We start from the raw sequence: 14,759 nt of genomic DNA on the forward strand, positions 1-14,759 counted from the left end.
TGTTTACTGATAAGCAACCTTGGTTTGGTATATGTGACACAAGTTGTTTCATATTAGTTTTCACCATATTTCCACTGTTGTAGTTAGGCCTGGTTAATTTCTAAAGATGATTTGTCATATAAAATAAATATGATATAGATGAAGTGAATACTGCATATAGACACAAAATTAGTGGTTTTATGATTAAACATTGCCAAGATATAGACGAAGTGAACATTGCATATAGACACAAAAATAGTGGTCTTATGATTAAACATTGTCAAGGCCACTGTTGTGGCATGGCGAGGCACACGTGAAGCGCCGCTTGCCTCTATCCCGAGGTGGGCTACTGATCCACCCAGCACACAGATAGTCGCCTAGATCTCTAAACCAGTGTCCTCCCCACAACACAACTCCACCATGCTGACCGACTTTGCCTACACCATGGATCGGACCAACCACCACCTCAGCATAGCCATCCAGAAGAATATCCTGCCTCCATTCCCACTCAGGTCCATAGTCCTCTTTCTTTTCGGAACTGTTACCTGGAATACAAATGCCAATTTATTTGCTGGTGGTAATTGCATTTTCCATGCATTTTAAGCGTTCTTCACTCAGGTGCTTGCTAATTTGTGAATAAATGCATCTATGTTCGCACAATCTGATTTTAGAGTACACTGAAATTAGAAAACAATGAATAGCTCATCATGTTATATTGGAATAAAAAATAGAAAGGAAACCAGGGGATGGGTAATCATATATTGGTCTGTCTCAAAAGAGGGGAATTGCTTGGTCAGCAAATATATCTATCTGCACCTTGTACATAGTATAGATACTACAGATATGTGTTCGATGGAAGATGGTTTCAAGGTCTTATTATGACAGCAAAAAAAATAAAATAAACAAACTGATTGTTTGTATATTCAGGGTAGAATTAAGCTCGCAAAATAACATTATGCCAAATGATAAGCATGTATGAGGAAAACTAAAATGTTCAATAAAGATTTATCTAGGACATATGATGTAGTGACTTTTCCTGGAAGAACACATTTCGCAACAATTTGAATTATCCCAAATACAGGTCGCAAAATTTGTTCATCGTGGGGTTATCAAGATTCACAATATAGCTAAGATAATCTGTGCATCACTGATTTATGAAGATAAGAAATATGTCCGGCCCTATAGAAACATCATTCATCTTAGTAACCTTAATTATCATAGCACACACATTTGGTTGAGAGCACAAAAATGCGTGTTGAGGATTTGGGCAATAGTATCATTCCTGCAGTAGAAAAGAAATCTCCAGCATATCTGCCACTACTTTTTCCTGAAGATGCCACTACCTATTGTGAAGTTTAATATCAATGGACCAATACTCATTTCAAACTACGAAAATAGAATGCCGACAGAGAGCAATGATATTCAACTATCTAATAATCTCATGAGTTAAAAAGAGGAAGGCAAGACTATGGAAACATCTGGGTGATTTGAGTACAGTTCAAACAAAACCTACATAGGTATACATAGGTTGCCATATGGAGCTGTAAACCAAGACAGAGGCTACCCAAGGCAGAACATCAAACAGTGACAAAAGAACATCAAAACATTATATAGAACACTTGGCAATACACAGAGCAGAGAGCCTAATGCTTGAACTCTGATGGAATTATCAATTTAAGCTTTAAACACTATTATGAAGGAGCTTTACCTAGGCTGTAGCACCAGAGTACATGAATCCAAAAAAACTAACCATTAGAATTAAGTCCCATGAGCCTAGTATTTAGAAACCTATAAGTCTGGGTGAACATAAGATCATTGAGGGCACGGTGTAGGAGAATCAAACACTATATGTAATCCATCAAAACTCAATCTTGTTCGAAACAAGGAATATCATCTGTAGCTAACAAGATCAACCATCAATGAGTCTACAAACATTCAAGAAATCAAAATCAGACTTTCAAAGAACCTATGCAATCAAGAGGAAATAAATGGAAGGAAGATGGCACAAAAGTACAACTGTAGAAATTGTACAAATAGATGGCTAGGAAAGAACTTGATAAACTATTCCTGCCTGCGATTAAAGCACCAAGCAAGAGGCGGTGGAAGAGGATGAAGAAAGCTTACCTGGCGGCCGACAGATTCAATGCTCGGCGAGGGCGGACACGGGAAAGGTGAGGCCGGGGGCCGGGGCGCCGACGCATTTGCGGCTCAAATTTGCGCCCTAAATGCGTCGGCGCGGACGCCGAACGGACGCTTCGCGCGCCTTCTCGCTATCCGCCGCGTCCTCACATGGCAGCCGTCCAACTACCCGCTGCCCACGCGGTCAGCTTAATTTATGACGACGGGCCCACGCGTCAGCGACGACGCTCGTCCTTTTTTAAGCCGACCGTGCGGCGGGGCCGTCCTCATCCAAACTCGCCGTCCCCATCTGCCCACCTTGCTCCCTCGTCGCCGGCAAACCCTAGCCACCACAACCACAGCGAGGATGGGCCTCTTCTCCGGCGCCAGCGGCGGCAAGGCCAAGGGCAAGTCCTCCGCCACCCCTTTCCCCTCCGAGTTCCTCCTACCTCCGCCGGCGCCTCGCCGGCAGAGGCAGCGCGTCAATGTGCCAGTGCACCAGGCGGAGTGGCACTGACAGAACCACCAGCCTCTACAAAAAAGAAAAAAGAAACTATCTGATACTCAGTTGTTGACCATTTTGATTTTTGCATGCAGAGGACGAATGTTGCATCTGCATAGAGAGGGGCCTGGCGACGTTTGCCCAGGATCTAGGACTTGACGAGGACAACATTGCAGAAGCACACGCCCGACTACCTCTGGAAGAGGGGCGGTCTTAGCAGCAAGCTGGCCGTGTTGGATTGAACGAAGTGGTTTGAGGAGCACGGACATAGCAGTGTCGGGCGACGGGGAATTAGGGGGAAATGCCAAGCGGCTGTAGACGTGGCTAAAGAAATTGTTGTAGTTAATTCTGATTTTTTGACAAAACAACAACAAGGGATTTTTTGGATGAATTCTCTCGAACAAACGGAATTGGACTTGGGAAAGCAACCGCCTCATTTCACTCTAATCTAGAGTAATTACTATATTAACCCCCAAAACCCCTCCCCACGCGGAGCGGAATCCCCAAAATCAAAATCCCCGCCCAATCTTCCGCCGCTGTAACCGCCGCCCGCCATGTCGCGCCACCTGCTTCTCTTCGTGCGCGGCGTGCTCCTCCTGCTCGAGCGTCGCCGCCGCCGCCTCGCCCAGCCGCCGTCGGGCCCCGCGGAGGTTCTGCGCCTCCTCCTCCCGCTGCTCCCGCACGGCGCGGCCGCGTCCGAGCCCGCGTCGGCGAGCGACAGCATCGTCGCGCTGCTCCTCGCCGCGGCGCTCCGCCGCCTCCCGCGCGCGCCTGCGCCGCTCACCTTCGACGGCCTCGACATGGAGGAGGAGGGGGCGCGCCAGCTGCTCCTGCGGCTCGCCCTCGTCCGGATTCGCGCGGGGCGCGCTCCGATCCACGCGGGCGATGTTGCGATGGCGCCGCAGCACAACGTCCTGCTCGAGCTGTACCACGAGGCCGTAGCGGGGGGCCTGGCGCGGCGACTGCTGCTCGCGCCGCAGCCAGCAGGCCCGGGCGACCTCGCCCCTCTTCAGCGCGCCGCCGAGCCCGAGCAGGAGGAGTCGGAGGCCGGGACGACCCTCCTCGCCGTCCTCTTCACAGCGGGGATCCGCCGTCTCCCGCGAGCTCCTCCGCTCGCCGTCGACCTGGACGACACGCGCGCCGTGGAGGTGCTCGTCGGCGTCTTCATCGAGAGAGTTCGCGCCGCGGTCCGCGCGGGCGCGGTGGCGGTGGCGGACGCGCCTACGATCCACGAGGCCGCGATCGACATCGACACGCTGATCTTCAATAGCCTACTTCACCGGGCCCGCCGCGTCGCGCCGCCGCTCAGGGACAACGCCTTCGCCCTCCGCGTGCTGCTCCGGCTCCCTGCGCGCACCTTCGTCCGCTTGCTTCCGCCACCGGCCGAAGCCCCCGCGTCACTCCTCGGCGTCGTCTTCTACGTGGCTCTCCGCCGCGTCGACGCGGCCCTCCCGCTGGGCTCCGACGGCTTCCTTCGCGACTTCACCAACTTGATCGGTCCCTTCAGCAGGCGTATCCTTCCACCGCCCAGCCAGGACGACCACACGGTCCTCCTGCTCCCACCCCCGCCCCCGGCCCCGGCCCCGCTCGCCATCGACCCCTGCCCCATGCCCATTGCCGCCGAGGTCTGGCGTGCGGCTGCCGCAGTGCGCGCAGCCAGGACCGACACCTCCCGGGAGCACATCGTTCTGGAGCCTGACGCCATCGACGATGAGCTTGCGGCCAAGGTCGACGACACGTCTGTTGCTGCGGAGGGGAGCGCCAAGGTCGACGACAAGGCTGATGAAGACCAGGAGACAGCCAAGGTCGTCATCCTCTCCAATCTCGATGAGGCCGAGCACCGTCTCAATGAGGGCAGCACAGGTGTCATGGTCGACGTACCTCCACATTTTCCTAGGCAGGAGGCGATCGACATCGACGTCTTCCTCACAGCGCGAGGCACACCCTCCTCGACACTGCCACGAGGGCCCGTCCTCAGCCTTCTACTCTCGCAGACCGGCAAGCTCTAGCTCTAGAGATGCTTCAAATTTCTGCTCCTAGTCTTGAACATTGAGGTGCTTTTGTTGCTAAAACATTGAAGCATTTAGGAAGACACATGGTCTCGTTTGCAATTTTTTGCCAAACCATGAAGAATTTTGGGCATGACCATGTATCAGAAATGTACAACATGGTGAAATACGAAGATTGCTGGCAGTACGAATTCCACTTGGTTGACTATAACTCTGTAGCACTAGTAATATCATGTTTGTTCGCATTTTTGCTAAATGATGAAGCATTTTAGGCATGACGATGTATCAGAAATTTAGAACATGATGAAATACAAGGCAATTTTTGTGAGAATTTTCTGTGATGCGCAAAAGAACAAACAGATACATCTTTTCTGAACTCATGAACTTCATCATTGACTAAAAGGGTTCTTACAAGTTACAGCAGAAAAGAATACAAGAGTGCAATTCGGCACCTCCAGTTTAGACAACACATTCTGAACATCACAAGTTTCAGAACTGTGGCTGAAGCCACTACAAGGTGAAAAGCAACAAGTGGCATACTCTATCGATAGGCTTCTCTTGCTTGGATATGAGCAAATCCATTGAGCTCTCTTTTGACTGAGAACCTTCGAACCCTGCTGGCTGTATTTGCAAGTGAAGTCTGAAATATGTGGCCCGATACTCCAATGGTCTGGTTCTTCTGCTTGATTCCTAGCATGCCGCCTTGCCACTGTTTCGTTGTACCTAGGTATCCTTCCCTCTGCTCTACTTCAGAAACATCTCAAGAAAATGCATTCCCTTTCCATGCGGTCTAGGATTCAGGAAGCTGGAGGTGGGGCGGCCATAGATGGGGAAGCATGGTTGGAAGCCCATGCCGCAGGGTAAGGAGGAGCATCAGTGGGCAAGTCGTATCGCCGGCAAGGAGCTTTCAGCAATTGTGCTTGCCACTGGGCCCGCTCGCCAGTGTCATGGCATGTGCAATGGTGATTGCATTAGTGCTGCTCGCCTATGCTGGCTGCCTCGACCAAGTTGAGAAGACCTCCTCCAGCTGGCCTCTCTATGACCCTGACCAACGTTGCCCAGCCAGGGGGGTGGGGGTGAGGACAACCAAGCGCGGTAGTGCTGCAAAAGAAGTTCAGAAATTGGGTTGCGAAGTGTGATATAATAACAATGAAAAGATATCTCTTACTGATATTCGTGCTTGCATAGACCCTATCAAATGTTTTCATGAAGCCAATGATCTGTGCGTACTCGGCATTTTAATTAGCCTAGTCAGCGAGGCCAACAACTGAAAAAAAAACAGATGATTTGTGAGTAGAGTTTCTTGTCGGTAAGAGCTAGACAAAAATAATCCTAAATTGAAAGATACAAATACTTCCTAGTGTGCCTTCTTTCCAGGCATGTATGAGTCATAGCTATGTTTATGTAGTATCAACGCAGAGATATCCTATACCATTTTCCTCTTTCAGCTCTATGTAATTTAGAGAACACAATATAACAATCCACAATGATAGGAGGCCTTTGTGCTTCTGGTAGGAGATTAAATGGTGAATCTGGAGTCCTGAGTCATGTTGAAGCCCTGTATCGAGAGAGGGGGGAGTGTACTTCTGCAATTCATCTGCCGAATAACAAACTTGGTTCTTTGCATAGCTCATATATAATTCCATAATACTGCCGGTAGGGTCGGCAGTTAGTGCATACATCAGAAATTACACTCCAAATAGTGGCCAGCCTAGTAGTAATAAATAATTAATGTGCAAACTAATTTGGACAATAAAACAATAACACATTTTTCTTCACAATTACCTGTGTAGCAGCCTACAAATAAAGTGCAGACATCAGATGCATAAACTAAACAAATCAGGGATTTCATACACATGAAAAATAAATAGGGATGGAACTTACTACATCATGCTCCTGTGATTTCTTCATTCGCATCTACAATGTATCTCGCATAATTCCTGATTACAACAGGTCCTCTATTTGCACAAAGAAACAAACCAAACACGTAAAGGGCAAGAACGCAGATGCAATGCGCCAAAACCAAATCACGGGTGGAGTTAACAGGCACACTTGGTGCTAGCGAAAGAGATTGCATAGGTTCCTGGAAGATGAAGAGCCTGATGCGTTGGTGTGCCGAAACCCACATGCCCTGGCAGTAGCAATCATGGAGTGTCTCTGCCCAGTGGCTCAGCAAGGACTGGAGCAGCCTCAGATAAAAAATAAGCTCTTATAACTACCGAGAAATGCCTGATGTCAAACCATATATGCTCGATTGCAGAATGAATCAGAACTTTAAAGCATGCTTTGATTGATATAAAACTACAAATAATAGTACGGGGAAACAAAAGATAACACAACGACTCGATGGGTTGGTTGATATGAGTCTCCTCTGACCACACCAACAGTAGAAGAACAAACACCTTCAAGAAATCAAGGCATAAGCATTAAAGAAAACAGCTCATAATTGATGCAAATCTGAAACCATCAGCTTTGATGCTGGGCACTGATGGATAATATCTCTTCATCTTCTATTTCTATGACATGAAATTCATAGCAAATTGCACCAATTTAAGGTTCGGTTAGACAGATACAAAAGGAGAAATGATAAGACGATAAATTAGGAATTGCCTTAAGTGAGACAGGAGCAAGGAGGAGCATCAGCTCAGCTCTGCAGCTGCATGCCTGCGCGAGTAGGCGAGTAGCGAGCTCAACCAGTGGAGGCAGGTGCACAGCCCGGCGCAGGCCAGCAGGGGCAGAGGAGAGCACAACCGGTAACCAGAGGAATAACAGCCGGTAAATCAAGAGGAAGAAAAACATATAAGGATTATACAGAAGCAGGCAACTCCTTACTGGTTACGCGGAGTGCTTTGGGCGACCGGATAACTCCCAGCACCACACCCTATAGCATATATGGGAGAGGAGACAGCGTGATGAAAAAGAAACTATAACAACTAGGATTACATGTCTGATAAAGAAGATAAGGCATGTGTCAGTACATGAGCGTGTCAAGCAGAGAGGACCGATATGTCATCCAAAATGCAGCTTAAACATGAAATTCCGAGGTTAATATAGAGTTGTATACAGGGAGTCCTGTAGAGGAGGGCTAATAGCAGCTTTATGCAAAGGGAAATATGCCCATTCAATATTTATAATGCCCCATGCAGAACCAAGTCACAATGCAAGTGTACATGGCAGTGAACAATGCAGACATGCTTAAATGATGCTGCCTCATCAGGTTTGCCATCCCTAACTAGATATACAGTGTGCATCCCTACACCAACAGATCTCCTAAAGTAATATTAAGGTGCACTTGGGCGAAATCTTTCCTTCAAGATACCTTCTAACAATTCTATGGACCAAATCAACGACAGTTTTTGCGTTCTTTTCATGCCCTTCTAGGGGATATTTGTCTGAATTATCTATACTTAAAACCTCCAATGCAGGGGCATTTTCCACCATGTGCGAAAGTAACTCAACTTGGCCAATGCATGCTTTAAATCCTGTAACATGTAAACTCTTCAAATTGTTGAACAGATGCTCCGGTAGCTTCCTGATAGGTTCAAGTTCTTGTGCCAAACGCACGTAACCAGGGAAACAAAACTGCAATTTTGAACCAAAAACAAAGTATGATGAGAAGGCTTGTGATTAATCCGTTGTCCATTGTATCTATTATTGAATGTCAAAAACATATGCTCTCAGACAGACTTTCATCAAACGGTTGCTTTACTTCATGGAATATTTAGATTGAATAAAAAACTAGTAGCTTCAAAACAAAGAGAGTGGTAAACAACAAGCAAGTCTAACAGTTTATCTCCATCCATCAGTTCCTGGAGAGCATATGCAATAACACAGATAAAATAAATTGTCCAGCACAACAGTTTGCTTATCACGTATTATACATGAACAAGTGCTTCTAAGTTGTAAGCACGATAGTTGGCATGGTCCAAAAGTGAGATGCCTAGTGCCTTGAAAGAAGCTGCAATGCAATAATGCTAAAAAGAAATGTATGGACTACCAAGAAGAAACCAATATGAGTACTTACGTGCAGCTCTAACTTCTCAATGAAAGGAGCAGACCTCATAAAAGAGATCAGAGATAAGATATCGAATTCTTCAACATAGACCAACCTCAACTGTAAATATGTCATCTGAGAAAACTCGCATCGGTGATGCATCAAACGGGGAATCTGAAAGATAGATAACCAAAGGTCATGACGCGATAATTGTTAACGGATAGTCCATGACTTCCAAGGATGGTTCAAGAACAAACCTTTTGTGGTTTACAGGCCGTATCAAGGATCAGATGTTGCACACTTGTAAGCACTTTAGCAAGTACAGCAATAGCGTGCCCAAAAGTGACTCTACCAAACCATATATCAGCACATACTAGTTCTGATGATTTACTCAGGTCAATAGGCACAGCTCTTCCTTTGTATTTAAAAGTCACAAGGTTCACTGCATCGAACACTATACTTGTTATATTGCAGGACACAATTTTCAAGTATAGCAGATGAGGCAGTGGGCAGTTAACCTCTAGTTCACTATTGAGATGGCATCTAACAATACTCAGCCACTCTAGGTTACAGCAGTTTGACAGCATATGTAGAATATCCTTCCCACTGACATTCACTAAGTTAAGGTCAAGCTTCTGTAGGTTAGGGAAACCTCTGAACTGCATTGGTGGCTGGAAATCTACAAAACTAAGATGTATTTTCTGCAGACGGCATATACTTTCCTTGTCTAAAAGCTCAAATGGGAATCTGTAGCGATCATCACGGCCTACAAGTTGACGCTCTTCTGGTGCTAAATCAAAAACTAGTGCCTTTGTCCCAGATGATACTGCGAAACGGACCCAATTATCAAGATATTCAACCAACATGCAGTTCAGCTCAATTTTGATTGCGAGCTCTTCAACAAACTTGCCACGGCACTGTTCCAAGACCCTATTAACAATGTGAATGAACAGGGGAGTATATACTTGTTTCCCATGATTTTTCTTGCTGCATAATGTATTTCCATCGAAACTCAGTTTAGGACAATCTGTCCACAAGTATCTCCATTGCCTTGACAAGGCACTGGTCCTAACAGCCGCATCTAGAGGCAACATTGAAAAAATTGTCCAAAGTAAGCCCTGCAGAAAAATGATACATCATGGTTGCAGGAAAGTAAAAATCAGTAATCTGCAACCAAGAGACGAGCTGGAGCGCAAGATTTTAACAAAGTACCTCTGGAAGGTCTCGAAGCACATCAGTCGGTGGGTCCTTTGCATCATCACAGAAGTAGTCAGACATAACTCCGCATAGCAGAAGGCCACACATTTTACACTGATCACTTGCTACGATTCCCTTGGCATGGATTGCTCCGCAGAGCAGAATGCTCAGGAGCTGGAACCGGCCATTGGCTATCTGCTTTTGAACAAACGATTTATGTTGCCATATGTGCTCCAATATAGCTCTGAAAGCCAGGATGATCAACGGTTCAAACTGGTGGCTTGCTATTCTGCTGCTTCCCCCTCTGTGGATTTTCCTTGGATGGCAACTCCACAGATCAACATGTGGTTCCTTTGGGTCATACACGATGTAGTTGGATATAACTCCACAGATCAGAATGCCACACAGTTTAAACCGATCGTCAGCCGCTATTCCCTTGGCATGGATGTCTCCGCAAAGCAGAATACTCAGCAGTTGAAACTGACCGCTGGCTACCCGCTTTCGACGGAACGCTTCATGCCTTTGTATGTGCTTGCATAATAAAGCTCTAAAAGCCAGAATGCTCAACGATTCGAGCTGATGAGTTGCTATTCTGCTGCTGCTGCTGCTGCCGCCGCCTCGGCATAGTTGCCCTGGACGGCAATGATCTGACACAGCAGTTGTGAAATTGAGGATGTTCCCCATTCAGAACTGCAATGGACATGGAAAAAACCCCAATTAAATTCACTGCTCTAATAGTACTCCTAATGTGCTACTAACATAATAGAGCAAGTGGAGTCATGAGATATGAATCCAAAAAGATAGTTGCTTCCTTTACTGGGGGCGGCGGCGGATCTGGGCGTCACTGCAGTTTAAGTAAGCATGCTCATCATACCTTGCCGGAATTGCGGACAGCGGGCAAGGGATTTTGAGTGGGAACGGCGATGGTGGCTGTCGCCGGGCGGGGAAGGCGGCGACGGACTGGGAGGTCAGCGGCGGCGGAAAACCAATTGCCGACAGTGGGGAAGAAGAACACCCCCAAGTTTGTTTTTTCTTTTTCATATGTATATGGTGATGAGAGGCCGAGAGTTTGTCTATCGTGGTAGAGACAAAATAACGTGGGCCCTCCGAAAAGCTAGCCCGGCCCAAAAAGGACTCGTAGCCTGCTCTTCCTCTGAACAACCATGGCAGATCCTATTTGCGGCCCGCGGGCTCGCCCAGTTCGCTGCAGCCTTCGTTTTTCCTTTCTGGTTCTTACATGTTTTTTCCTTCCAGTTTTTTATTTTCCTTTTTCTTTCATAATAATAATACATTGTGAACAATTTGTTAATGCACAATGAACAGTTCAGTGTGTATTTAAAAGAAGTTCAATATATGTTGGAAAACGGTTCACCGTGTATTATATAACTGTTCATTGGGAACATCAGTTGTATGCCAAGTTCAGCAAATACGAGTTCTGGTTGAAGAAAGTTGGATTTCTTGGACATGTTATATCAGGAGAAGGTATAGCAGTGGATCCCAGCAAGGTTCGGTCAGTCACGAAGTGGTTGGCACCCACCTCAGTCGGAGAGATCTGCAGTTTTTTTGGACTCGCAGGATACTATCGGAGATTTATTGAGAATTTCTCTAAGATTGCAAAACCTATGATGACATTGTTGAAGAAGGACACTAAGTTCCATTGGACTAATGAATGTGAAGCAAGTTTCCATGAGTTGAAGAAACGTTTGACTATAACCCCAGTGCTGATTCTGCCGGATATACGCAAAGATTTCCAAGTGTATTGCGAGGCCTCTCGCTTAGGACTTGGAGGAGTACTGATGCAAGACAGGAAAGTTGTTTCGTATGCCTCACGACAACTTAAACCGCACGAACTGAATTATGCCACGCATGATTTGGAGTTAGCAGTTGTGGTGCACGCGCTCAAGACCTGGAGACACTTTCTCATTGAAAATCGTTGTGATGTATACACGGATCACAAGAGTTTGAAGTACATCTTCACTCAGAAGGAGCTTAACCTCAGACAGAGGAGATGGTTGAAACTTATAAAGGATTATGACATGAAGCTGCATTATCACCCAGGAAAGGCCAATGTCGTAGCAGACGCTTTGAGCCGTAAGAGTTATGTTAACACCCTCGTAAGCGGAGAGATGCCAAAGGAGTTAGCCGGGGATCTCAGGGAGCTACGTTTGGAGATTGTTCCTAGAGGTTTTGTTGCAGCAATGGATGTTCAGTCTACATTGTTGGGAAAGATTCAAGAAGTTCAGAAGGATGACAAGGAGATTGCCGAGATAAAGGAGAAGATGAGTGAAGGGAAAGCCAAAGGTTTTCTTGGGGATGAGCACGACACCTTGTGGTTTGAAGGCCGTATATATGTGCCCAATAATGCAGAGATCAGGAAGTTAATACTACAGGAAACTCATGACTCGCCATACTCGATACACCCCAGAAACACCAAGATGTATTTGGATTTGAAGGAGCGTTTCTGGTGGACTGATATGAAGAAGGATATTGCCGAGTATGTAGCCGTGTGTGATGTATGTCAGAGAGTAGAAGCAGAACATCAGAAACCAGCAGGATTACTGCAGCCTATGCCGATACCCGAATGGAAGTGGGATAAGCTTGGCATGGATTTTATCACCGGATTTCCCAGGACCCGATCAGGATATGATTCTATCTGGGTAGTAGTGGATCGCTTGACCAAAGTAGTCCACTTTATCCCAATGAAAACTGAAGGAAATATGCCCTAGAGGCAATAATAAAGTTATTATTTATTTCGTTATATCATGATAAATGTTTATTATTCATGCTAGAATTGTATTAACCGGAAACATAATACTTGTGTGAATACATAGACAAACTAAACATCACTAGTATGCCTCTACTTGACTAGCTCGTTAATCAAAGATGGTTATGTTTCCTAACCATAGACATGTGTTGTCATTTGATTAACGGGATCACATCATTAGGAGAATGATGTGATTGACATGACCCATTCCATTAGCTTAGCACCCGATCGTTTAGTATGTTGCTATTGCTTTCTTCATGACTTATACATGTTCCTGTGACTATGAGATTATGCAACTCCCGTTTGCCGGAGGAACACTTTGTGTGCTACCAAACGTCACAACGTAACTGGGTGATTATAAAGGTGCTCTACAGGTGTCTCCAAAGGTACATGTTGGGTTGGCGTATTTCGAGATTAGGATTTGTCACTCCGATTGTCGGAGAGGTATCTCTGGGCCCTCTCGGTAATGCATATCACTTAAGCCTTGCAAGCAATGCAATTAATGAGTTAGTTGCGATATGATGTATTACGGAACGAGTAAAGAGACTTGCCGATAACGAGATTGAACTAGGTATTGAGGTACCGACGATCGAATCTCGGGCAAGTAACATACCGGTGACAAAGGGAACAACGTATGTTGTTATGCGGTCTGACCGATAAAGATCTTCGTAGAATATGTAGGAGCCAATATGAGCATCCAGGTTCCGCTATTGGTTATTGACCGGAGACGTGTCTCGGTCATGTCTACATTGTTCTCGAACCCTGTAGGATCGAAAGTATGTCTAGAGGGGGGGTGATTAGACTACTTGACCAAATAAAAACTTAACCTTTTCCCAATTTTAGTTCTTGGCAGATTTTAGCTATTTTAGGACAAGTCAAGCAATCATCACACAATTCAAGCAAGCATGCAAAGAGTATATTGGCAGCGGAAAGTAAAGCATGCAACTTGCAAGAATGTAGAGGGAAGGGTTTGGAGAATTCAAACGCAATTGGAGACACGGATGTTTTTCCCGTGGTTCGGATAGGTGGTGCTATCCTACATCCACGTTGATGGAGACTTCAACCCACAAAGGATAACGGTTGCGAGAGTCCACGGAGGGCTCCACCCACAAAGGGTAACGGTTGCACGAGTCCACATAGGGCTCCACCCACGAAGGATCCATGAAGAAGCAACCACCCACAAAGGGTCCACGAAGAAGCAACCTTGTCTATCCCACCATGGCCATCGCCCACACAGGACTTGCCTCACTAGCGGTAGATCTTCACGAAGTAGGCGATCTCCTTGCCCTTACAAACTCCTTGGTTCAACTCCACAATCTTGTCGGAGGCTCCCAAGTGACACCTAGCCAATCTAGGAGACACCACTCTCCAAGAAGTAACAAATGGTGTGTAGGTAATGAACTCCTTGCTCTTGTGCTTCAAATGATAGTCTCCCCAACACTCAACTCTCTCTCATAGGATTTGGATTTTGTGGAAAGAAGATTTGAGTGGAAAGCAACTTGGAAAGGCTAGAGATCAAGATTCATATGGTAGGAATGGAATATCTTGGTCTCAACACATGAGTAGGTGGTTCTCTCCAGAACATATGAGTTGGAATGGTGTATGTGTTCTGATGGCTCTCTCTTCGAATGAAGAGGAGGTGGAGGGGTATATATAGCTTCCACACAAAATCCAACCATTACACACAGTTTTCCAATCTCGGTGGGATCGAATCAACAAACTCGGTCGGACCGAAAATGTAAACCTAGTGACCGTTAGAGATTTTTGGTGGGACTGACATGCAACTCGGTAGGACCGATATGGTTAGGGTTTGGGCATAACGTAATCTCGGTGAGACCGATTACACAAACTCGGTGAGACCGAATTTGGTAATTAGCTAACTAGAGAGTTGGTCAGGCAAACTCGGTGGGACCGATTTGCTCTTTCGGTGAGACCGAAAAGTTACAAAAAGGAAACATTGAATTTACATTGCAATCTCAGTGGGACCGATTCGCTCTTTTCGGTGAGACCGAAAAGTTACGAAAGGGAAACAGAGAGTTTGCAATCCCATCTCGGTGAGACCGAGATCCCTATCGGTAGAACCGAATTGCTAGGGTTTGGCAGTGGCTTATGACAAGTGAAACTCGGTGGCGCCGGATAGGAAGAATCGGTAGGACCGAGTTTGGCTTAGGGTTTAGGTCATATGTGGATATGGGA

The 14,759-nt window shown here is 46.2% G+C and overlaps 1 protein-coding gene across 1 annotated transcript; it reads right to left on the reverse strand.

The window, feature by feature from the left end:
* Window positions 1–7,704: 7,704 nt before the first annotated feature.
* Window positions 7,705–10,840, reverse strand: LOC125553230 (F-box/FBD/LRR-repeat protein At1g13570). Its single transcript, XM_048717032.2, has 5 exons — window positions 10,674–10,840; window positions 9,815–10,489; window positions 8,860–9,720; window positions 8,633–8,776; window positions 7,705–8,190 (listed from the first exon to the last, which is right to left on the reverse strand). Exons 2-5 carry the CDS (start codon window positions 10,481–10,483, stop codon window positions 7,879–7,881), a joined length of 1,986 nt encoding a protein of 661 aa, XP_048572989.2. The 5' UTR covers window positions 10,484–10,489; window positions 10,674–10,840; the 3' UTR covers window positions 7,705–7,878.
* Between the last annotated feature and the right edge of the window lie 3,919 nt (window positions 10,841–14,759).

Source organism: Triticum urartu, chromosome 4A (assembly GCF_056163025.1).
Source record: "Triticum urartu cultivar PI428250 chromosome 4A, HENAU_Tu73, whole genome shotgun sequence".
Taxonomy (NCBI): domain Eukaryota; kingdom Viridiplantae; phylum Streptophyta; class Magnoliopsida; order Poales; family Poaceae; genus Triticum; species Triticum urartu.